Source organism: Rutidosis leptorrhynchoides, chromosome 1, assembly GCF_046630445.1.
Source record: "Rutidosis leptorrhynchoides isolate AG116_Rl617_1_P2 chromosome 1, CSIRO_AGI_Rlap_v1, whole genome shotgun sequence".
NCBI lineage: Eukaryota > Viridiplantae > Streptophyta > Magnoliopsida > Asterales > Asteraceae > Rutidosis > Rutidosis leptorrhynchoides.
In genome coordinates, this window is record NC_092333.1 from 41,793,539 (window position 1) to 41,819,873 (window position 26,335).

General features: G+C 32.9%; 3 protein-coding genes and 1 non-coding gene across 4 annotated transcripts; all 4 read right to left on the reverse strand.

Moving 5' to 3' along the window:
- Nucleotides 1-452: 452 nt before the first annotated feature.
- Nucleotides 453-7,067, reverse strand: LOC139859256 (lysine-specific demethylase JMJ25-like). The gene is made up of 13 exons (XM_071848051.1): nt 6,716-7,067; nt 5,883-6,004; nt 5,596-5,692; nt 5,364-5,505; nt 5,084-5,147; nt 4,274-5,006; nt 3,743-4,072; nt 2,807-3,238; nt 2,517-2,589; nt 2,349-2,434; nt 1,428-1,547; nt 1,030-1,097; nt 453-668 (listed from the first exon to the last, which is right to left on the reverse strand). Exons 1-13 carry the CDS (start codon nt 7,004-7,006, stop codon nt 623-625), a joined length of 2,604 nt encoding a protein of 867 aa, XP_071704152.1. The 5' UTR covers nt 7,007-7,067; the 3' UTR covers nt 453-622.
- Nucleotides 7,068-10,276: 3,209 nt separating this feature from the next.
- On the reverse strand, nt 10,277-12,329 carry LOC139859261 (RNA polymerase II transcriptional coactivator KIWI-like). Its single transcript, XM_071848060.1, has 3 exons — nt 11,924-12,329; nt 10,968-10,990; nt 10,277-10,566 (listed from the first exon to the last, which is right to left on the reverse strand). The coding sequence occupies exons 1-3, from the start codon at nt 12,174-12,176 to the stop codon at nt 10,516-10,518; spliced, it is 327 nt and encodes a 108-aa protein (XP_071704161.1). The 5' UTR covers nt 12,177-12,329; the 3' UTR covers nt 10,277-10,515.
- A 580-nt stretch (nt 12,330-12,909) lies between these two features.
- LOC139859267 (ubinuclein-2-like) lies at nt 12,910-22,862 on the reverse strand. The gene is made up of 11 exons (XM_071848066.1): nt 22,590-22,862; nt 18,071-18,144; nt 16,939-17,152; nt 16,083-16,182; nt 15,884-15,990; nt 15,668-15,754; nt 15,304-15,429; nt 15,027-15,134; nt 14,880-14,927; nt 14,302-14,400; nt 12,910-13,718 (listed from the first exon to the last, which is right to left on the reverse strand). The coding sequence occupies exons 1-11, from the start codon at nt 22,812-22,814 to the stop codon at nt 13,590-13,592; spliced, it is 1,317 nt and encodes a 438-aa protein (XP_071704167.1). The 5' UTR covers nt 22,815-22,862; the 3' UTR covers nt 12,910-13,589.
- Nucleotides 22,863-25,316: 2,454 nt separating this feature from the next.
- Nucleotides 25,317-25,419, reverse strand: LOC139887490 (U6 spliceosomal RNA). The gene has a single exon (XR_011773313.1). It is a non-coding gene; the product is annotated as a U6 spliceosomal RNA (small nuclear RNA).
- Nucleotides 25,420-26,335: the final 916 nt, after the last annotated feature.

A 26,335-nucleotide genomic window follows, 5' to 3' on the forward strand; every position in this document is an offset into this window, starting at 1 on the left:
AAGCATTGTGTTTAACTTGAGTATTAAGGTGTTTACATGTGTAAAATAGAAAGAATACATAAAGGGTATTGTTAAAAATTCATCATCTTGATAATTTACAAATACAGAAAATCGAAAGTTTATTTTTTTAATAAGTTGACTCTTGGTTAACTCTTGGTTAACTCTTGGTTAGTAAACAAAAATCGGACATAATCAAATAAGTAGAATTTTACCAAAATGATAGGTGTTAAACTGTCCGAATTTTAAGTATTGACAAAATTTTGTCAAACTAAATTTGACCAACTTGGTTCATCTAAGTTATCTGCACACCTTAACATCAAAAGTCATCTGCACACCTTAACATGGGAAGAGGCTACTAGCTAGCCACATATAAACTTAGACGTGTCCTGTTATGGCACAAAGAACCTGCATGTTAACCTTCAGTCGACTGGCATTAACACGTACTTTAGATCTTTGAAAGCATACCATTACATGGTTATTTGATAAGTAAAGATATCTTGGAAGAATTTGCAAGGGTTAGGTTTAGTGCAAAATGTTATGAAAGCATCATAATCATCATAATATCTACAAAAAAGGGATTAAAACAGACAGTTCCATGTGACGTGCACCACCATAATACAGATCAAGTCTTCAAAGATTTCTTCTTACGACTTGTTGCCTTCCCCGTTCTGCAATAAGATGATCAACAAACAAAGCATCCGTTAGTCAAACAGAACCACAAAAAACTAACTAGCACTAAATCATATGTTATAAATTATGGCTAGGGTTGTAGAATAAGATGACCGGATTGTTCCTTATATCGTGGTCACTTTCCTAATCAAGAGATATGATATGAACGGGACGACGAACTAAGTAAAACATTGGCAGTTTTCAATTAAAAAATACATATTTAGAACAACATTGTTTAACATTTTCACCGGTTTCATTCCAGCCAATAAATCTCTATAACCAACATGCCGAATTTATAAACAGTCCATCTATTTGTTGGTTTCACTGAAGTATTAAAAAGTATAAAAGCCTTAAGCTTACTCAGTTCCATTAAAAAGATTCAAGTCCGTAATAGCTGCATCCACAGCATGAAGTGCCATTTTCTTCACCTGCCAATAGGAGCATTAAGCAATTGCACACCATTTTATTTTAATATACAATAAAACAATATAAATGGAATGAACACGTGTTCTTATATGCCAACTAGTCTTTTACATTTCTCTTAAACTATGCTATAATAACTTGGACAAAAAGACATTGGTAAAAAAACACAGTTTAAATTATAACCAAATTTACATAAGGCACTCATAATTTAATATTCGATAAAAGGGTCTTCCGTATATAACGGGGTTTGTATTACTAGTTATTGTGGCTTCTAGAACTAAATGCTGATGAACGATCTAACATTTCAATATGTACAGAAAAGACTGTATACCGACCTCCAACTTATCTTCTTTTGCAATATGTTTCTGTGGTAGAACACGATAATCTTCTGTTAACCGGATACATTCACCGACATTTTCGGGAGAAACAAAGTCCAACGCAACTTTTATACATGACTGCAATAACACATGTAAACAGAAAGATTAATATGAGCACAATATACTGAAGATACTAATAGCAATAATAATGTCAACTCAATAAACACCAGCAATTAAAACATCAATCTTCAAAGCATTGTAGGTTTCCGATGACTAAAAAATACAACGTTTAAGCCAATATAAAATATTAATATTAATCAAATCGATTTCAAGCATAACTCCACTCAACACGGTACTCTCATGCTCGACTCCACTGGAAGTTTATTAAAATATGGTCACACATATCAATATACAAATAAAGGAAGGGGTAAAAATGTAAAATAAAGTTGGTAATAGATTCAAGACTGTTATACATATTTGATATTTGATATACCTTTTAGTAATAAATTTATTTATAAAATATAAGTTTGACTTTATTAAACTTCTACTTGTATAGGGTACACAAGTTTTTTAAGCGTAGTGGAAGTCATCTTGAATCATTTTCGATCTGAGTTGAGCTCATCCTGAGCTCAACCATGCATGTTGAAGGCTCATCAAGCTATCGAGCCGAGCTTAGCCTCAACAGGCAGAGCAGCTCAGACCAGCTGGTTTGCGGCCGTAGTTTCGTTTATTACCATCAAACAAAACAAAATCCGTCGGTGAAATCAAAAACAAAAAAAGAAATAGAAATCTCAAAGGCAAAAGGGTGATAGATTTTCTCAAAAATGGATCTAAAAGAGATGGCAATGATCCACGCAGCATAAAAAATATTGATTTTAATATTATCTTTAGATCTTTAGAAGTAGTGAATATAATCTGAAACTATATTAAATAAATTACCTTCAAATTTCTAACTTGATGAGAACAACCAGCAGGTATCAAAACAGCATCACCTAGCTTTTGGACGAAAGTCCACGGTTCAATTCCTTATATAAATATATAATAAAAGAGCACAATCAGATATAAAAAGAAAAAAAGGTGAGGCTTGTTTTGCAAACGCATACTCACCAAACTCCTCTTTAAGCTTCCTTTTATGCTCAACTGTTAAGTAAAATGTTTGATCATGAATTGGGTGGATAACCTACAGTAACAAAATACCACAGGACAATTTAGAGAACAATAAAATTGGAATGCTATACTGACAAATAACTCCGTTATAATAGGTTAGTTCACCATCAATTATAAATTGGTCAGGGTAGTTGCATTTTGATGTGAACCAAGGTACCGCAAAACAGTCAGTATCGATCAGATAGTTCAAGTGTTTCTCATTTGTAAACATGTACCAAAGTAACGATCACCTGTTGCAGTGGACGGCAAAAAACATGTCTGAACTCTGTAAAGTGTTTTTTTAAAAATTCCACCAATTTAGGAGTATCTTCCCTCCGAAAGATGTCCCACAATGCGCCACCATCTTCCAGATTCAATCCATCAACGCAAGTACCAGAATTATCAACTTCCATGTCATCCGTCTGCTCATCGTTACAAGCTTCTTCATTCTCTGAACTACCCCGTATCTCAATACGTGATGATTTGTCAGTTTCATTAGACTTCAATTTCTTTCTACCACTTCGTCTTGTACTTGGTTTCTTCGAGCAACCTGTCATGTAACCATTATTGACTCCATAAAGCTCCTTACGATCTTGAGCCTCGTGCTTCATTTTTAATGTCTTTATGCTTTTAAGATTATCAGAGCCAAGGGTCCAAGTTGCAGTGTGAGTCAACACATTCACCTTCGTGTTACCAAAACATATACATATCAGTGACTGCGCATATATTAGACTAAAATAGAGCAAATACAGAAAACAGATGGCACATATTTTTGACATAGTTCACCACAAGGGAAGTTAAGACACGACAATCATATTTTGGTTAAAAAAAATTACTTCATATATTAACACGATAACAGCATTTTGTAACCTCTTTTTAAGAATCTTGACAATGTTACATTGTGGATTGAACTAGTAACAATCATCACAAATACAATGTCCAAACTAGCATAGAAAATGTCTTATACGTCCTTTCATGAGTTGACTAGATAAATGGTATCAGTTTTTGTTATGTTTTAGCAAACGCTATAACCTTTAGCAACCCGAATTCTTCTCATCCCAATTAAACGGAACTTAAAAAGTCAAAAGATAATTGAAAATATGTATTTTAATGGGTAAAGAGAGAGTTCATATCAAAAGATCATTCTTTCAGCATAATATATAAGCAAAACATCAATAAAAGCATACCGCATCAGACATTTCATAATGAAGTTTGGAAACAGAGTCTCCACGCCCTAATTCTTGAGCAACACCATAACCTATATATGTTTTGGGACCCATTTCTGGCTTGCAAGACTTTTCAGGCAGCTTCACAGCAAGATTAAGATAACCATCACGAGGATGTGTATATTCTTTGAAGGGTAAAGATGTAATAAACTCAACACCATGACGGGGTAAACGTTCTTCAAACAAATTTGATGGAGGCCAGTCTTTCAACTTAAGTATCTCAGGCCACCCATTGGATTCATATCGACCATCCATATAACACTTGAAAAATTCATGAATATTAACATCAACCTGCATATCATGAGAAACTTAATCAGGCAAGTTGAAGATCCCATAATAGTGTTTACTAAAATCACACAATCTAGCTGGAACACGGGACAAATTGGCCATAATGTGAGAACGGTTCTAGAACAAATAAATACCTAATTACTACCTAAGCTTGTATATACAGACAACTGAAACTTAGCATAATATAAAAATTAGGGAACTAACCTCACACCAATCTAAACAATTAAGAGCAGAAACATCCAAAAGTGTGTCGTGATTAACATTTGATATCTGACGAAAAGCACGCCACATGACCATGGGCTCCCAGCTCAATCCAAGAGTGGTTTCGAGAACATTACTGACTATTACAGGCTGACCTTTGGACCAATGCCACTGAAAATGTTTTAGATCCCCAGATTGAATGTCTATAGCTCGTGGACAATACAAGTAATTGTCATTCGAATTTTCACGAGAAGCAGCCTTACGGAACTGCTTATCAGTATCATTTTCGTTAACTGAATCCGAACATGTGCACCATTCTTTAGGCATCTCTCGCATATCTTCTTCCTCCAATTTGTGCTTCTTTAAAAGCTCTTTTGCATTCTCCAACAATGTCGAAACATCGTCGTCTCTCTTAACATACATCAACTCTAAAACACCATGCCCACAACCGCCCATACTTGTTGGAGGACATGGAATTCTGCCATCATCCAAAAACGTCCAATCAATTTTAATCTTCTCTTTTGGTTTTGCAGTCATGGTTTCACGTTTTCTAACTGGTTTATACACCCCACCATGCATATATTCAGCACCTGCATCTATAAATTCATGGATAAATTCTTCTTTGTTTCCCTTAAGGTTTCCATCACGCAATTCCCAGCAACACTTAAGGCAAAGATCATAATTACAACTGGGGCAGCTTCTATGCAAGTCAACAATTGAGGTTTTACAGCAGTCACTGCATACACCATATGAAATCTTTATTAGAAAAAGTAATAATCCAGAGATACGTGTAAAATGGTTATAATAGCATACCAAAACATGCGCTCATCCAAACTACATGCTGCCTTCTTCGAGTTTAAATCACATACTTGACAACCTGTCAGAAAAAAAAGAAAAAAAAAAGAGGAGTTAGAAGAAACATTTCATCTCAGGACATCCATGCTTACATCGGAATATTTAAGAAAACTTGGTTATTGGTTTTGTCCACTTTGGATCAGAACCGGTAATAAATGACGTCATCATATTTGCTTATATCTGTTCGATAGGCTAATAAAAGAATAGAATAGCAATTAAAATGACCAATGAAAGGTACCTTGAATGTGAGACTCTATCAGTTTTTCCTTCGTGTTCTCCTTGTTGAGACGCTCCAAGAATGGAAGAAGGACATGTAAGATATAAATAGAATATCGAACTTTCTGATCAACACTTGGTTTTAAATCAATCTTCCCTTTGACCTATAATAATAAAAAGCCAACAAACTTAGAACTTCAACTCTAAAACAGCAGTATGTAATATAAATTAAAAGATCAGTTGCAGAAACCAACTTTTGGGAGTACATCGCGCAGGCATGATTTGCAGTTGCAAATTTCAAGACAAACGGGACAGCGCTCAGCAAACATCTCCTCTTTCATGTTAGGGTACCTGCAAACAACCAAAAGAATTAACATCATTTGAATACAAAGTACTTTGAATATCTTTTAGCTATTTTCAAAAGCTTCATCGCATAATTGACTAGTTAAAAAAGATCTCATATAAACAAAATTAACCAACTGTGATAGGTAAGTGTAACAGCATTATTATTAAAGTGACTGGAAAAACATATACTCTGTACCATTTTGTCATACACGGCACGCAGTAACGTCTTTTCTTACAATTGCCACAATTTACAACACGGCCCTTGTCGTTCCTTTGACACTGATGACACATCGTTGATTGAACATATTGCAGGACTCCCTGTCAGTGGATTGGATGCATGGAAAATAATGTTACTAATTAGTAGTTGTAAAGGCTGAAAAAAGAAAATTTGAGAAGGCTGAAAATAGTAAATTTGTAACTTTGATTCACGGTATTTAGAAGAGGCGCATAAGATTGTAGGTTGATGTTAAGATTTGTTTTTAGCTACTCAACTTTACTTATCAATTTAAGGTTTTTTTTTTTTTTACCTTTTGATGCATCACAATTCACAACTCAAGCAAATAACACTTATACCTTAAAAATAATAATATGGTGATACAACGCACATATAATAATAACAACAAAACCCAATACCACATGCGTGGTGTATGGGGGTAAGATGTAGACAATCTCGTTTTTCCACCCAGAGTGATACACTCCAAGAAGCAGAGAAAGTCCACCCTCTCTTTCTTCGACGGATAAAGAGATTGCTTCCGAATGGACCTCCGGCCAATATGTAGGAAACCTTTTTATAAAAATATAAAACATGAGACGCCATGAAAATGGTATTATCAAATTTCCATGGTTTTAAATCCTGCACATTCAATTTAGGCTCTAAGTGGCAGTCAAGTTGCAGATATACTCTTTTATATAATAATAACAATATTGTTAATGTAAAATAATCTTTACATTCATTTATCACAAACATATACTCCGTAGTATAATTTTATACGCATAGAATTAGAATATGAAAGGGAGAAAGAATAGTACATTTTGATCAGCAACCATATGTCTGCTTGCACACTTAGGCCTTTTATCACTCTTAATAAACTCATAACCTTCATCTTTCTTCTTTTTTTCCTTCCTCTGTTGTTTATTACCATTAGACCCTTTCCTTAAAGAATGAGTAATACTTTTTAAAGGATCAATTTCATAGTTAACATTGGCACTCCTAGTGCTTCTGTGAGGCCTCCTCCTACCAAATTCTTGATCAGTAGCATTTGTTTCTTCTTCATCTTCTGTATCAGAAACCCTAACCCTAGTTTTTCTGTTCAACATCATTTGATTGACCTTTTGTTTCTTTGAATTTTAATTTACTGACCATTGACCATAACTTCTGCGTCAAATTACGGAGGGGTTTTTGTACTATCAGACTCTACGACCTTGACTACTCTTTAAAAATTAAATAAATACGACTTACTTAAAAATAAAATTATGCTGAGTGTTAAATTTGTGATAAAAATATTTTTAATGATTGCAGTAAAATACTGTACAATGGAAGTTCGATAACACTGCATCTTGATTTTTTTTTTAATAGAAGGGAAAGGAAATAGACAGATAAAAAATAGCAGTGATTCTCGATATGGAAGGCCCGGAAGGGGAGCAAGTGATCGACCGCCCATGGTCCATGAATTTTATGGGCCCAATTTTTCTATATATGTAGACATAATCGGAGATTTGAGAAGCAGTGAAACTAGAAAAACACAACTGAAGCAGCGAAGATAAAGTACAATAGGCCCACAAACAACAATCAAAGACCCCGAAAAAGATAGAACTCAAAGTCCACTATCATTCTAACAAAGTCAAAAGGGTCTTTTATAGTTTATATTATTTGTTAGGGCATAAGGGCCTTTTTTCACCTCGTTTTATGCCCTTAAATTCTCGAGACCGGCCCTGATTCTCGAGTTTTTATTTTAAGCAGAAAGGAGAGAAGAGTAGCGGATTAGAAAGGATAATACATTAACATTTTGTTAACAATACTATTTGGACAGATTGGGAATGATGGTAAAACACTCTCATCTCCTTTTTTTCCACTCCTTTCTACTGAAAATAAAACTCGAGAATACAACGTAAGAGAAAAAAAAATGTTCTTACGAAGTGGATGACTAGGAGTCTAGGATAATACCATTTAAGGGTAAAGCAAACTAAAAATGAACAATTTGAGTATGATATTCAAATAAACATCAAATTTCATATTATAAATATACAAGTGACGAACCTGTGGAGTTCTCGCAGATACATAAACACGGTATGCATTGACCAACCCTTTTAACAGCCTATTAAAACGAGATCGCCTACTATCACCAAATACATTCATATATTCACGAACTCGTCATCATCATCGCCAAAATAAAGCGTAACTTCATCACCTTCGGGTTTGTTTTTTTTAACAAATAAGATCCCAAAAAGTTATCCCGAATTACTTCATACTTGGATCAAGATTGATGCTTCTTCAAGTCTAAAATACTTCAGGATAACTTTTTATGATCTTATTTGTTAAAGAACAAACCCAAAGTTGGTGAAGTTAGGCTTTATTTTGGAGATAATGGTGAAAAGTTTTTCAATATAATGAATGTGTTTGGTTATAGTCGGCGATCTCGTTTCAATATGTTGTTGAAAAGGTTGGTCAATGCACAATGTGTTTATGTAATTGCAAGAACTCCAGAGGTCCGCCACTTGCAAATTTATAATTTATAATTTGAAATTTAATATTTATTTGAATATCATACTGAAATTGTTCATTTTTATGATTTTTCCTGAAAAATGGCACCTACCCGTAATGTATGTTGTGAGGAAACTTGAATTGGATCTTCACACAAGTCGTTGGAAGGTGCAATTGTATTGGCTAGAGAGTTGCTCGATGCTCGAATTTGAGTGTGTTAACTTTGACTATCAAGGTAACATATGACCTCACGTTTTTTGGTTACTTAGATAGTAGTCAATCTGTTTAGGTTCATAATATTCTTGTTATAGGACCTAGTGGGCCAAGCCCATTTGGGGTGGACCACTAAAAGGAGCCAGCTAAGGTTAGCCCAGTGATCAAGTCAATTTTGACTTGAGTGCAACTTGTGGATGAAAACGCCTCTTTACACTCTAGCAGACCATGATAAACCGTCGAGATAGTTCTTACCGAAGGTGGTAAAGAGACTATTCGGTTGTAGATGAAGGTGGTGTTTGTGGTTAATTTTTGTCGAGCCTCCACAAATGTCGATGAGAGGAGAGGAAGTTCTCCATTACTTGTTATGTGTTGTGCGTGTAGAATAAAATATCCTCCTTCTAGTCTTCTTTTATAGGAGGGATTAGGCAAAGTCCATTAAGAGTGGTCCACTAAGGGTAGCCTACTAATGTCAATAGCAGTCCACTAGTTAAGTAATATAGAGGCCCACCAAGGGTGGTCCATGGGTATTAACGGCACATGATAATACGCACATCATCATTACCATTGGTTTTGTTGTTAAGTGTTGCAGATTAAGCTTGGAACTGTTGACCAAGTAGAAGCACAAACAGAATGGGAATTAAGACGGTTCATGAACACATCCAAGAAGCAAAAAAGTCTTAGGTGAATGAACAAATATATCCCTTCACCTCTAGGGGTATATAATGTCATGTTTTCTTATGTGACAAATTCATTAGGCTTGCATCATTTGATAAAGAAATTTCGCGAATGTTATATGCATCATTTACTTGATATGGAATTTTGAGTATAGTTGTTTTTTCTGTGTCACTCTTGAAGCTATACTCTGGAATGGAATTGTTAAGGGAGATCTTAGTACGTTGTTAACATGGAGTACAGTTAACAGGACACAAAAATAAGAAAATTGGTGGGAGATTTTGTTTTCTTAGATACAACGAATCAAAGCTCACAGTCGGAAGTAGAGAAGCACCTTTTAATTCAATTGATCATAAAACTCTGGTGTATGACGCGTGAAACTGAAAATTATTAGAATATATTTGTAAACGAACTTTTTTGAAAATAGACGATTTGAGAATACGCATATAATCACAAACCACTTGATTTTATATGGTCTGGCATTTTAGAATGTGGAATGAAACTGAATCGCCACAATTCAATAATATTAGAATCAGATACTGTAGCTTATAAAATGGATCTCATCATCACTCGAGATGAAAAAATTATTGCCGAATTATAATATCATTAAAAGATTATACGCATGATGCAAATAACTTATATACCAAGTAGTATAAATTCAAACTTGAGCTAATGAGCTTTAGTTTATTATTGTCGTAGAGATGCAATAGCTTAGCGTCTGTGTCTGTTTTCCATTGTGCTTCAGGCGCAACATTTTACGATAATAAGAACTATATATATAAGAAAAAACATTCGAAGAAGATGAAGTAGACACCTAGCCTAAAGTAAACGCATTGGTTTAATCCTTTAACTGTCAAACCATAAACGAGATACTCATGTCCTCTTACGATACGACTATTTGATAAAAAGACATGTCTGTAAGGTAAAGTAAATACTCCGTATAAAATATGCAGCTTCAGTTTACCCTGCACATACGGTACATAACTCCCTAACTAATTAACAGGTTTATAATTATAGAGGATGACATGCATAATGCATCATTCAAAATCACATAAAAATTCCACTAGAAACATACCAACTACATAAAGCAGGCTAGCCATGAAATTCATTAGTAAAACAGAAGACAGCATTCTAGTCATGCCGATTTGCCCTAATATTCATCCTGCCCAACAGTCCAAAAAAAAAAAAAACTACTTTTGTTACTAATATTGTACTACCACCATTTACTCCGTACTAACTACTAAGCAAGAGCCTTGTCAATTTCATCCACATGAGCACGGAGTTCTTTCCACTGCACAATAGAGCAAACAAAGTCATCATTATCAGACAAATGTTACCTAAAATTAGATCGAATTGCATTTTGTATACATTTATCATGTCTAACGATTAAATTCTAAACACTCGGCTAACAATAAAATGGGCAAAGACACTCAAAAGTATTCAAATTAAGCTCATAAATAGCTTTATTTAAAGAAATATATTTACTAATATAAATAAATTGATGGCATAGTTTTGTACACAAATTAAATACAATGATTATGATTATTTACGAACTCAAAAACTTAGAAAAGGTCAACTCAAATGAAGTTTTGCTCAGAACCCATCTTTAAAAGTTGTACCTACCCATTTTGCCACATCAAGTATTTAAGAGAAAGGTCCAACACAAAATCAGAAGAAAGGGTTATAATGTACCTGATCCATGGTCAATGAGATACCTGAAAGAACAATCAAACAGGATCAGTAGTAGCCAACTTCCATTTACATATATCTTTAGTCACACATGAACGTGAATTAACAGATCACAAGAACAAACAACTGCCAACAGTCATGATATTACTATATGATACTCATAGTAAACTATTGATGCCTCCTCACAAATAACACAAACACTAATACAAGAAACAAAAGAACTTATATAATAAACGACTAGAGAAGTGAGCATCTGACAACTGTTTGAACAGAGGAGCCACTTAATCTTTTAGTTTCAAAAAAGAACTTCAAATATAAAAACATAATTTTTCCTTGTTTTCCGTCATATTTTTTTTTTTTTTTTTTAAAACTTTGATCAGTTTGAAAGTGATTCATCCTGATGAATCCACAGTAGCAGTTCATCACTTTCAAGGACACGAATGAAGAAGCTTCAACGAGACAATAATTTTTCTTTTATCTTACAATCATGTTATTTGTCGATCCAATCACAGATTATATAAAGCAGAACTAAAAGTTTATCATTGCTTAATCCAACAAACCCGAACCAAATGAAATCAAACACAGAAACCCTATCAAAATTTACTTTAAGCATACAAACAATGTTGACAGAAATCATAAGCCATATATCCAATATACAAATAAGAAAAAGGAAACAAATTAATATAATGCAATGAATTAAAATTTAGGCACATAAAACATTTCAACTTAATAAATCTATAGTATGTTCCCTGTTCATTTTTCTTTAGGCCAAGAAAAATGAAGTTAATTGAACATTATCACTCTCAAATACAGCAATTCCAATAATAACCCTAATAAGCAACAACCGAGAAAGAAACCCTAAATCCCCAATTAATTTTGAAGCCCTAACAGAAAACAACAAATCAAAAAACCCTAGTAAGAAAAGGCGTAACAAAAATAGTGAAAAAAGAATGTAGTACCTTTTTTACCGGGCATTTGTTTACCGTCTTTGAGATAAAACTCACGGATATCAACAACGACTTTCCCCTGCCATGTTCTCACTGAAACCCTACGGTTTTTGGACACGTCACAAATGAATATGCTTCCGTCATCCTCTTCGTTTCCAGATCCTTCTGCACCACAAGTGTCTTTTTTGAACGATTTTTTAGGAGGAGCGTGTTCGGCGATGTGTTGGTCTTCCTCCTCCTTACCCTTTCCGCGCTTGTACGACATCTTTTTCTTTCTGTGGCTGTTTAGGGTATCTGTATATTTGTCGAGTAGTATAATATTTGTATATACTTGAGTATATTGTCTCTATTTATAATTTTAATTCAAGTTTCGAATGTGATTTCAGTTTTCAGTAACCGCGCATTTGCACACGAACCACCGCCTAAAATGGGCCATCCATCGGACATTCAAATGCTATGTTAAATTTTATAGAACAAAATACTAGAAAGAGCTACAAATTATTTACTGTACAAAAATAACTTTACACATGTAACATTCACCAAAAAATTTAAAAAATACTCCGTATAACAGTTCCAAAATAAAGCATCAGATTGACCAATCATATTATTTAAATATTTCTTCATAATTAAATCTCAATTTTACATTAATTATTATTCATATTCATTCATGTCAATTTATAAGTTTTTTTATTTTAAATTTTTTGTGATTTTATCAATTTCAATGGGTTAATGAGAGAGAGATTTTAAAAGAAACAAACTTAAATCACAATTGGTTCATTTCAGGGTCTAATGAACTTTAAATTTTCTTTTAAAAATTTGGTTTAATCAATTTCAAAAAAACACATGATGTTTTTCATGGCCATCAAGTTGCATTGCTAGTGAACTTGAACCTAAAACCTCATTGCAGTTGAATACTAGGTCTTTTGAGTCGTCTTTCTAATAAAATGTAACTCGACGTAAAAGTTAATGGCTTAATGAAGAGATCACATATTCACATAGATATAATATAGAATCATAACAACCTCAATGCAGTTTACATAAAATACAATTATTAGTGCATGTAATAGCATCTTAGCTGCACGCCTACACCTTGCTTCAGCAAAATCCACAAAACTTGAAAGTTGTTAAGGGTTTAAAAAGCCTCTATATGAAGTACGCAATGCGTGAACATCAATATTGCTGAATAAAAGTTTAACCTTATAACATGAATTAAACTGCTATACAACTCGTACACAGTTTTTACTCTTACATAAATCAGCAATCGCAGACCATAAAATTAAAGCAATCAAAGTTATCCCTTCCAACTTAACTCTCTAGTCTGCATAATTGCATCAATTCCAGCTTAAGATGGACAAGGAACTTCACTTTTAAAACAAACTCTTTCAATAAGCCGAGTGTATGTCTCTAATTACGTTTAAACCCCATCATCGGGTCACAGTCAGCATGCAAAAAAAGTGTAAACTTGATGAGAAGATTGCATAGATTTGCACCTTTGTACCATCTTGCTGCAGTGTTGTATCTGAGAGAGCCTATAAAGAAGAATGTACAACCAAATATGTACACAAATGCCCTTCTTCTTAGTTTAGGACGAGTGGATGTCGAGTATTATCTGTTATATATTTCAAGTGCTTTCATTTTGAAAAAAAAAATATATACTCCGTATTGAATTATCTGTGTGCTAGGGACAACCGTCCTGAAAAGTTACGTCAGGGGCATTATTGTCATTTATCAATATCTCTGAGTCTGAAACTAGCTTAGCTTCTACTTTGAGATCCTCATCCATTTCTGCATTGCAATATTCGCGTTCCTGAACATAATTTGAATCAAAAAATAAAAACTTTAGAAGGCACGTCAAACTGTTCATTCAGCACGGCTAGTAAACGATGATTTCTCATTTAGTTCAAATAATCATACAAAGTTGCAACAAACTGACCCAAAATTGGTTTACCAAAGATACCCTTTTATTATTGAAGTTGGTTCAGTAAAAGGTATAATCTTTGATCATATTTAGAAATGATTCTCTTGAAAACGAACTCGAATATAGCAACTTTAAACTAAGAACAGGTAGTTATCACATGTATAGAATAACTTTTACTAACAAATATAATATAAAAGAATCGTGTATATTCAAAATCAATGTCATCACTGTATTAACAATGGTAATGTGGATAGATGTAATTTTAAGTCTAAACTTCACAAACATATAAAAGTGGCAACTTTTATTGGAAACCAAAAGGATGCCCACTGCAACTTTCAAGAAACTAAAGGCATACTAGTTCTCTATATCATAATTCATAATTTGCATTATCAGAAAGCAAATTTAGAGGGTGCATTGATATTATAATTTATAATACATATGCATATTCTTGAACAAAAAAGAAATTTAAAACCTTTTCTCGAAGTGAAACTCTGCGCCGTTCTTTGGATCTACAAATTGCATTCCGTATTCCATGGTTATCCATGGTCCCTTTGGGCCACAATGACGCAAGCTTGACAACATAAAGAAAAACGTATCAAATTATAAAAACATTAATACATTTTTCCAATATAAACTTTGAATTGCAAGGGCTAGAGATGCATATCATTCTATGCAACTTATCACTTATATTCCATTGGAGGTTGTTTTTTGTGACTCGCAACATAATTCATGACCTCCCCAATCACAAAAAAGTAACCTAAAGGTTTCTCAAAGGCTCTCCCCTAAAACAATTATCAGATTTATGGTCTCAAAGTTAAACAAATGTTTGAGCTTGATGCTTTTATTCATGTTGGTAAATATTTTAACTGATAGTGATTGTTAATTAGTGCTATAGTTCAGAGTAAATCGACTCATACGGAACAACTTATAATGGTGCTATCCCTTCATTATACCATATGTTATGTCAATGTTTACAGTTTGCTGGATATATGACGAGGTTAGTTGTATAAATAAGAGGCAAAAAATAGCAGTGTTGAAAAAATAACATACCTGAATGTAGAATTTTCGTATTTCAGAGCTTTTAATCTCATCCATTCCCTGTTAAATATATAATGGAAAACAAAGTGTCATAGAAAGTATATAAGAACGTCCAACGTAATAAGTAAACTATAAACAAAAAAATCATAATATCAATACCTGGACATATATATCATAGAAATCACATACTTTATCTTCCATCTCACTGTCCATACTGTAATTAGCTTTGTAAACTGCACATAACTCCATAGTGTTACTCGGCTCATCCTGATTCAAAAGGTTAAACGTTATATAAAATATCCATCTAAAAGCATGAAATAAAGCATCTGACACTAGAATTAGTCTTTTCAGGGCTCTTAATTTCAATTTTTTCAAAAAACAGTCGTCGTAATTTTTATATCAAGGGTATAGTTTCTAACTTTTATAATAAACCTACCATTGTTTTCATTGATCGGATCCTCAATTTTATCATATCTACAACCTCCTTCTCAATCACTCTAAACCTGACATCATCCCCTCCCCATGCTGATAGATGAGATGGAGCCACATCATGTAAGCATCTCTACACACGCAACACAAACACATACAAAGGTTGAGGAATCAAATCCGTACAATGGATGTTGGTCTAATTTAACGGACCTACAATACTTATAATGTTCTTATTTTCCATAAATTTTATTCAATTAAATTACATAAGTTATTAATCCAATATGTTCTAGTACTAAAAAGCAACTTAGGAGATTGTAGTCAGTTAAATATACTTTAGATGACAATAATGTTTCGTTTTAACCTAAACGTACCTTCAGTGTTCTTGGCTTCAACCAGTGCCCAAGAATGCTCATAAGACGCATACTTAGTTCATCTGATATTCTCCCTTCAATCAAATGCTAAAACAGCCAAAGTAAAATAAGTGTTAAAACGAAAGCAAAACTAAGGCTTTTATTGTCTTTGCAGACATGCCTATAATCCAAGAATATAGTCCGCTACAGCGATTATATCATAGTGGTTTTATATACCGCTAATCTAGCAACACTCCTGAGCTTTTTCTTAAGTTCCCGAGGCAATCTACTTTTAGTTGTTACCGAATGACTTGCACCTTGAAGATCATTAAGTGGTCGTGTTGCTGCAAAATAACCAAAAAGACCATTCAATAATGACAAAATATGATAATCAGGTTGACCTAATTCTCTATCATCAATTCCCCCAGGGACTTACAATCAGAAACCATGGTCTCGATCTCCAATATGCTATTTTCGAGCACTGATTTATTCACCAGATCACGAGATTCATCCTCGATGTATGCTGGACAAATACTCTAGTAATTGCAAAAGAAAAACTAATGTGAGTACATAATTAAAGTTAACACGACGTCATTAAGTTAACACCATGAGCTTAACATGTTTGTCCAGTCACACATATTTCAACAAAGACTACCTAAGGCCTTTAGCCTAGTTCAAAACAGCATTTGTGGCTTTCCAACGTTAGACTACCTAAGAGTAAACAAATAATCCAACAATGATACCACATGTTTTTTTTTCGAACAGCTGAAAAACAATGATACCACATGTATAAGACCAAATGGCAACACACATAAACAAAACAAAACTTGATATTAGCATTGTTTACACACAAGATGCCCAAAGCTCAGCATGCTAAAGATGCAATTTATGGGAGCGGTCAATAATGTTTTTCTTAGGGTAACACCTTTTGCTATGATTATTAATTTGATTACATAGTGTTAACCTAGCAGTGAAAAATTGATTATGTAGGGGGGTAGATTAAATTACGTACAGATCATTACAGTACCTATCAATATGTTAAATAATTACACACTGCAACACTCAACACCATCAAAAAAATTATAGCAACTTCAAGGAGTAAAAGGTCTAAGCACTATCTGATGCACCATATAGCATTACAGTTAAAAGAAAAATTATTATCAGTACCTATATCACAAAATCATTTTCTATTTTCTAAATGCATATAAAGAACCTCTAAAAATCATGTCGAAGAACGTACTTCAATGTGCAAGTCTGGTTGTGCATGTGTTTGTGTGTAAGTATATACTCACAGCTGTTTGCACTGTATAAGGAACGTTTAGGTCAGGTAACTCAAGTTTTGCGTTGTTGACAGTTTGTTCTTCTTCACTAATGTGGCGTGTTAATGTTATAGACTTCACTCTCGCATGTCCCGTTTTTGTGTTTTTTGTGGTTTGAACAACAGCCATCCCTTCCTGGAATTCTGATATGGCACTCTGCGTTTTTTGTCTTGTTGGAGGTCTATAACTAGCAATTTGTCACATGGCTGCGTTAATTAAGGCGGTTACAACAGTATCAAAGAAAATACTAGGTGAAAATAAGAGCGTTATTATGGCAATATTAATAAGATATCACCAACTGGAGGTTACAAATCCATATATTCTAATCAAGATTGTAAAATTCCCTCGACTAGGCCGACTAATCCCAAATTAGTCTTCGACTAGTGGGATATTGAAGTAGGCGCCGACTAGTCACCAATTAGGCCCAAGTCAGCGATCAACAGATCAAAATCGGTCAAAAGTCAGGTTTATATGGGCAAAGTCGGATTAGCTCAGAAACAGTCAAAGTTGGTCAACGTCCGACTAATCCCCGACTTGGCCGATTAGTCCCTATATGGTCTCGACAGACTAGTCCCAACTAGCGACTTTTACAACCTTGATTCTAATAACGAAGTATCTCTTATGTAACATGTTTCTTCTTTATTGACTAATTGACTAATTTTCCGCCCACATTTTATATATTTTCAATAATCGTCAATAGTCTCTTCAAATATCAAGTATTTATTAACAAGTATTTAATAATATTTATATATCCAATTACATATCACACTATTATGTTTTTGGGTAACCATTTAGTTAATAATGCTTCATATGCTGCACTTTATTTCCAGATTGACATTATATGAACCTTTTTAGTTCAATTGATACGAACTTTAGTAATACCAGCTTAACACATGGGTTTATAACGTAGTTTTGCAAAAAACACGTGACAATTAACTTTTTAGGACTAGAATACCCTAACAACATTATTGTAGTATTAAATGAGTAATAGTTTTCTCAATCAGGAACAAATATATATACAAGGTAAATGATTAGAACAGAATGATATATCATCAATCATACCAAAAAAGCATAAAATTGTATAAAAGAGTACTTAAGATCTCACATTCGATCGTCCATCTTTTTCTTAAGAGTGATGTTGCAGCACTTGCTTTTAGACTGATTCTCTTGTTGAAGCCTCTGCAATATGAAGAAAAAAAATGATTATGGAGTAAATAATCAAGATATGTGCAAGAGAATACCAATTATCTGTTTTAAAAGTATGTATGAAAGACCGGTAAAGAAAACTTATAGTCCACATATATAATGTAACTATGTCACATCAGGAAGTAAATCGAGTAATAATAGTATATCATAGAACATGAAGATGATGCCTATTCCAGATATGTTGCTACTCACAACGGAAACTTTACAGATAGTAATAAATCATACGAATAATAGATTAAAGTTCAAGCCAATTAAGTAAGATACTCAAAACAAATGCATAAAACTTGTCGCAGGTGATGGCAGATGACGGAGGATCCTGTATATACATGGATCCTGTATATACATTATACATATAATATAAAATATTATACATTATAATGTTCAGCAAGAAGATAAGCTTGAAAGAGAATTCATATCCAACCCGGTGACCATGTGCTGCTAAGGCATTTCAGATAAGCAAAAAAAAGCAAGGCTCCGAGGTAAGCTTATGTCTGTTCTATAATTCTATATTATGCCAATTTTCAGTGCTCTTCAATATTATTATAATTACAAAACATATCAGGTGATAATTTATTCTCTAAAATAAAACAGATATAAAAACAAACAAAACAAAACATTATATAATATAATAAATAGATATTCAAAAGTTCAAGTGGGAGAATTTCGAAACATCTCTTTTGTCATAAAATGTAACTATTTTTAGATAACCGCATGATCTATCAGAGCTTCCCGATCCACATTGGGATATAGATTGTGAAATTAGAGGTCCAATGTTCAAAAGTGTGAGACTTTACATGGCTTGATATCAGGGGGAAAAAGAACTCATAGAATACATGAATCCCCTGTGTGGCCACGCCAGTCTCCCAGTGCGAGACTTTACATGGCTTGAGTCTGTTGTGGTGGACTCGGACCACGTGACACCACGAGTACCCATAAAAATTGAGACCTATAGTCCTATATTAATGCCACTTCAAAAAACTAATTAGGTTCGCTTACTTATTGGTTTATATGATCTAAAGGCTCTATCTTTAGATGCAAAATAGAGAACTGAATTAAAAAAGAAAATTATAAACAATAATTAAAAATTCATATTCATAATGATAATAATAAGAAGAAAACTAATTATATTATTATCATTCTTGTTAATATTATTATTATTACTATAATTATAATTATAATTATAATTATTATTATTATACTATATTATTATTAATTATTACGAGTAATTATTATCATCAATCAATACTATTATTATAAGAAAATAGTGAAGAAAAATATATAATATAGCCAAGATCCAAATATAGTAGAAAAGAGTTGCAATAAATATACATATATGGTGGCCAACGGCCAATCGGCGAAGTGAAGAAAACAAAAAATAAATATATACAATACAATTGTTAGGAACTATGCACAAGCATATAGTTTCACATTAGTTTGTAAAAAAAAGTAGAAGCCATAATATACTTTGAAGACTCACTCCAATTGGTTCAAAGTTGTATACTAGGACTTTCCAAGTGATTGGACCACAACTCACAATGTGATTGTAAGAGTCCCTCAAAAATATATTTAAGGTAATATGATCACAATTTAAAGCTATGGTCAATACTAGTAAAAATCTTTATCATAAGATGTGATTGTCATAAAACATGCCCATGGTTTGACTATAAAAAGGTGGAACACTAATATGACTCAATTGGACATATGCTTATGTGTGTGATGATTTGGGCCTTTAAAAGTGACAAGGATTTGGGCCAACAAAAATGTGTGCACATACCCTTTCCCATGTAACAAAACGTCAAAATATGACAAATCACATTGGGTTTAGAAGTTGAGGTAAAGGAGGATCAACTAAAATGGCATAACAAATAGCGCAAGATGAGTAGTCAAGTCCATAAATTTGGGCTCACGTTAAAGTAAATTTCTTCTTTGCTTTTCGGTGTACTAACTCACCCATGTACATACCATATTCATTAATCCGTGCCATAATTAGTACATGACATAAGTTACAAAAGCTTAAGTTTCTATTTTGAAAAATAAGTATCTCAACAATTAAACATCTTTACATTTGTAGATAGATACATGAAAAAGCTCATATAACATGTGCTAAAAAGTGTGCTGCATTTGTTGATATATATATGGAAAAGCTCATATAAGACAAAATGAATCCCTTTAAATGAAATCAATACATCAAGAGTTTCTCCGCCCGTGGGTGGAGAAATGATTTAACTCTCATTCCAGGATAGAAGAAGGATTGTCTACATCTCCCCCCCAACCCCGCACAAATACCCCACATACGTGGGTAGCCAATAAAATATATGTGCATATTCTGTGAAATGAAGCTAAAATATATGTAGCCAATAAAAATATGTCATGTATGAACCAAGCTCGTAAGTACCAAGAAAGTCAAAATATAGGTTAGGTTGATTCTAAATTCAAGGCTATACTTTTAATTCCTAAAGAAAGGTTATAAGATAGATGCTTTGTATATTAGTCATCTTGGTATGTTCCCATCAATGGAAGATATCAAAGGACATTTATATAGCATAAGTCAATTATATAGCAAAACATAGCGATGTAAATGTGCATATTCTGTGAAATAGTTCAACCCATTTGCGGACTCCATTATCCATTGGCAATGCCATAGTAAACTCTAAAGTAAATAAGGTGTGACCAAGTAACAGAACCAGTTACAACCCTATAACCTTCCGCTTAACGTTCCTAAGTGAAGGTTCTACTTTGTTAACTTCAGTTGTGGGTTTCCACTTGCTTCTAATTTATTTTTCGAGCATTTAGATCCTTTTCTTCGTTCAAAAGAATAGTCATCCATCTGTAAGACCACCAAGCACAAGATATTCGTAATTTTACCAAAAATTTCTTGACTGTGCAAGAAACAAACGTATTTCAATAAGAGAAACCTGAGAATGATAGTATCAGCAAGATAAATATAGCATACTTTGACCCCTTAAATAAATCAACTTATTAAAGAAGTTCATAATATGAAGGATTTGTATCTAATTTTTGGCTTCACAAGCATTTTCTCATAACATAAAAACAAAAAATTTGTAAAGACATATTAGAAAAGTTTTTAAACGCGTGTTTAAACCATTTATTGCTACTTTAGGTTAAATAATAGAATAGGGTGGTTGGAAAAAACTTACTATAATCTCATGATTTACAGGAGTCAATATCATTATATAATTATAATCATTATTCAAAAAGAAAAAAAATAGAAGCACCTGACTATTCTTAATTGTAAGCTAATAATTATCTGATTATCTAGATCAAAATTTTTCAAACAACGGTAATTACTTTGATCACCCACATACAAACACCCCTATAAACAATATCCTAACATTATAGGTTGGTTGGATAGTTGAAAAATAATTCTACGAAAGGAGTATGATGGATGAAACATTATATATGGAGTATTGTATAAATGATTTAGGGTCGGGCTTTGCGATACTAGCGGAGGAAAGCTCTTTTATACAGCCTTATTCTTAAGATCCACAAAAAGGGAGGTTTATGTAACACAAACCCATGACCTGTTCTGTTCGTCACAAAGAAGTAACCTTACAACTTGACCCAATTCTTTCCCATTAATTATGTATATAACATATGTGAAACTCGCGAGCTACATTTCCAATGCAAATTACATCGGGTCATTCGCACATTTATCAAAAAGATAAATTTGTATGTCTGAAACGTCAGCTCTTACGGACTTCATAACTCAACCCACTTGCTTTTAGAGCATTTGAGCTACAATGAGCCATTCCCCACATAAAAAAACACACTTGTTTTTCACTTTTCTTCTCAAAACTTCGCTGCTAAATTGCAGAGAGTTGTATTATATTTACTCTTAACGCTTGCTCATTGGAGGAACACTTGTCCATACTTATTTATCTACCAAATTAGAAGTAATTTACTTAATACAAAGCACACATATACTACTCCTATTTCCCTCGATTACACCTAAATCATCGTCTTAAAGGTCAATTTAATTTCATATTACTAGCAAGAGCCAAATTCAGATCTTTATATACCGAAAATTCAATTCCAATTTCATTCAATAACGCCACATATATAAACAGTAACAAAAACATCTACGCGATCTTGCCCAATTCGTTATACCTAATCATTCTGAAAATGTATTGACCTAAGACTCCTCAAGTTCAAATCTTTCTAACCTGCAGGGACCCGACCCCCTTCCTTTTATGTTTACGGAATCTAATATCAACTCATAAATCAATTCAATTTCACCAAAAATGATAACCACACCCAATTTTCAGATTATGCCCAAATCTAACAATTATATAACCCTAATAATGACAAACATTTAAACATTTGTAAAGTAAACATAATAATCAGAATAACACTAATTATATGACATAAAACTATACTAAAAATATTTAATTTGTTACCTTAGGGTCAGGTGAAGAGGGGGGAGATTTATCAACTGAAATGCCAGAATCTTTCAACAGTTTAGCCCAAGAAACAATTGTTGTTTCACCTTCTTTTAATTCTATCTCAAACCTTTTTCTGTCACTGCAAGATTCATCCACCAACAACCGACCACCACGAACACTGCCACCACCAGAAACGGCGGCGGCGGCAGTGGCACCATAACTCTTGTTGGCATTCTCCATTGCAGAACTGTGAGATAAGGAGTTAATCAAATGCCAACTTATGTTTTGAGTGTTATAGTAGCAAAGAAGAGATGAACATAAAGTTGAAAAGATTAGGTAAAAGATTGTTGAAATAGTTGAGTTTCAAACTACATGAATAAAATAACTGGAAATTTTTTACTCCGTACTACATTGAATAAATTAAAATCAAATTCTTTATTGGAAATTAGTTAAAGTTGAAGGTTCAATCATGAATTTACACTTCAAAAAAAAAAAAAAATAAACATATTTTAAGATTCATTTATTTTTCACTTAACAAAATGCTTTTGTACAACTTTTAATTCAATACATAAAATTATTATTTGTTTCACTTAATCTATCATTTAATCTTAAAATTAGTCTATTTATGAAAAACATATAATCAGATACCTTTTTTCAAAGAGAGACATATGAAAACAATACTTAATACATAAAAAATAAATAAGCCTTTACTTTAACTACATTCATTCATTTTCAATTAGAAACCTTTTTAAATATCAAATTAAAACCAAAATCTTTTATGACCAAATAAACAAGTGATATTTTCTTTATTGAAAACTTTTTTTTAAAAAGATCAACAATTTTATTAATTATCAAAAAGAATACAAAATAGGATGGGCTTAAAAAGCCCAGCATAAACCCGAGAACAAAACTGAATTACATAATTACAAAATGTGAGGCACGAGACTAGTTTATGAGCAACAAAACCCTCTTATTAATTGAACTTTACTTAGGTGGAGACGCGACTTGTAATAACAAGTTGAGATGAAGACGACTTACAGTGATGTTTAAACAACTACAAAGTACATCGGCTTATCTCAATTAATCACCATCCAGAGTAAATGTACGATGATTTTATTACAAATTTATCATTTTATATTATATTTGTAAGCTCTTTGTTCTTAATTTTTATTTAATACATTGGTTGAATGAAAAGCTTTATGAGTGTCTAGATTGATTTTCAATAATGAAAAGGAAAGAAACTTAGAGAAAAACTAATTCATCAATAATACGGTAATATACATGAAGTAGTACCTACTTTTATTAAATATTAAATTAATTTTAGTTAGAAACTAAAATTACATATAAAAAACATTTACACATGGGAACCAAACAATTTGAATTTCTGTTTGCTTTTAATAAATGGAGGTGATACTCACACATCACTTTTTGATCCATGTACAATTGATTACCTATTTTAGTCTTAATTATACTTACAACAATAATAATTTTATTTCAACTACCTAGATTAATATAAGGGCATAAATGTAAATTTATGAGACAAAAGTGTACATAAATAAAAAGTGGTTTGTGAAGATCATCTCCCTTTAATAAATGCTTTAAATTTTATATAAATGCATTAAATTAAATATGTTTCTAACCATTACTCGTGTGTTTTAAGTTTTGCAATATAAACTTTTATTTTAAAGCTGAGATTATATTAAAAACCCGCAAGGTGGGAGCAGAAAAAATACATGAGGATTACAAGATCGAAATGAACTAACACCAAAACTAAAACCAAATGGCCGGTGACCTTACATTTGATAATCAATATAACCCATTGAATTCAATCTCAACTCTTCATAACACCCATGAATTTGTCTGGATCTACTCGATGGCCATAAGAATGATAAGGCCTTTAAATTGGCTATTAGGTCTTCGTTTAAGATCGACCGTCTTGATTCGAGGTTAGAGTACACCAAACTATTACGCCACTTCCAAATCAACCATAAAAAGAATGAGCCTCGTTGCTAGTAATACCTTACTTTCGTTCTCCGAGCTAAGTTGATAATTAACTGCGCTCATTGCATTATAAGTACCATTGGAAAGAAAATCACTCAGACCCCACCAATCAAACAAATGATTCCAAAGAAGGATTGTGAATCCACATTTCACAAAGAGAAGCTCTATATCTGCTTCCAAATTAATGCCACAGTTCACCAAGTTTGATCGAGTTGCAAGCTTATTTAATGCTAATTTCCAAATACAAATATTGACCTTTTCCGGGATGTTTGACAACCACATAGCATAAGACATAGGTATTTCATCACCTATAATCTCTTTATCGATTAGCGTTGAAAGAATGTTAACCTTGAAAACCCCTTTATAATGGTAGCATAAAGTATAATCACTACTACAATTTATTGTACTAGAAACTCTAAATAGTGGCCTAATGGTCGGTTGTTTTGCAATCTTCAAAGAAGATTCAAATTTCATCCTCATTAACTACATTTTGTGGTTTTAACTTTAAAAAATAAAAATCAAATAAACAATTATGAGAGTTTAGTTGTATAAAATATTTTAAACTGATATACAAACCTAATACATACGTAGAAAAAAAGTTATCAGTGATTCAGATCGATTCTAGAAGTTCGATGGTGTATTTAGCACACAATATATAATATAATATAGTAATCAATGCACAAGTTAATGTCTCTCTCTAAATTTTAGAGTTTAGTTGTATAAAATCTTTTTAAATTTTTAAGAAATTTAGACCATTTCTCCATTTGTGCGTGTCATCCTTGCGCACGTGCAATACTAATATTCTCTGTATCATTCCAATTTTATCAGATGTCCTCGAAAGGACAAAATCTTTTCAAATTGATATACAAACCTGATACATATGTAGAACAAAAGTTATTAATGAGTCTGATATGTTCTATTAAGTTTGATGGTGTATTTAACACATAATATAATATAGTTATTTCGGCAAAAAAATCTATATTAACATCTTGCTAAACACTGTATTTAGAGCATGATTACCTTTTTTTGTATTAAGTCCTGTTAACATTTGCCTCTGTTTAGAGTCTCATTTTATGTCTCCTAAAAACAGTTCAATATTCAAATTAAGTGACAAAGAAACAACAATTTTACTTATTGAATTAAGAGGTAACTGAAACAGATTATTACGGGAAAGGTAAACAGACTCTTAATTTGTGTCTCCCCAAAACCCTAGGAAACTCTGTCACCCATAACGTAAAAAAACCCTACGTCTATTTCTTGGCAGCCTCCTGTCTAGTTCCTCTTTCTGATCCATCATTTTTCTTTGACGTCATTTTATTGCTGCTTGGTATCTTCTTTTCCAACCTTCAGCATCTCTAGGGAGGTTTGACTATTTTCTCTCCTTTTCTCTTTTCAGGCAGGTGCGTCACTTTCCTTCTTCATGGTGGCCGGAATTTACTTCGACGACCATAGCCACTTCCCACCACCATTCTCGCAGTGGGTTGATCTCAAATTCGAGTCTCACCCCTAAAAAATATTTGTGTAATTAATTCCCTATTAAGCCGGATTGCCCCAAGGGTGGTTTTATCGACCCATATTAAGGATCTAGATGCGACCCCGCCTACCCATCCGGATGGTTTATGTGACGACCCGGAAAATTTTGACTAATTTTAAACCAAACTCTCGATACGATATTATATTTTCGACACGTCAAGCAAAGTCTGTTAAGTTGAGTCTCAAAAATTTTGAACTGTTTCATATATTCAATTGACCTTCGACTA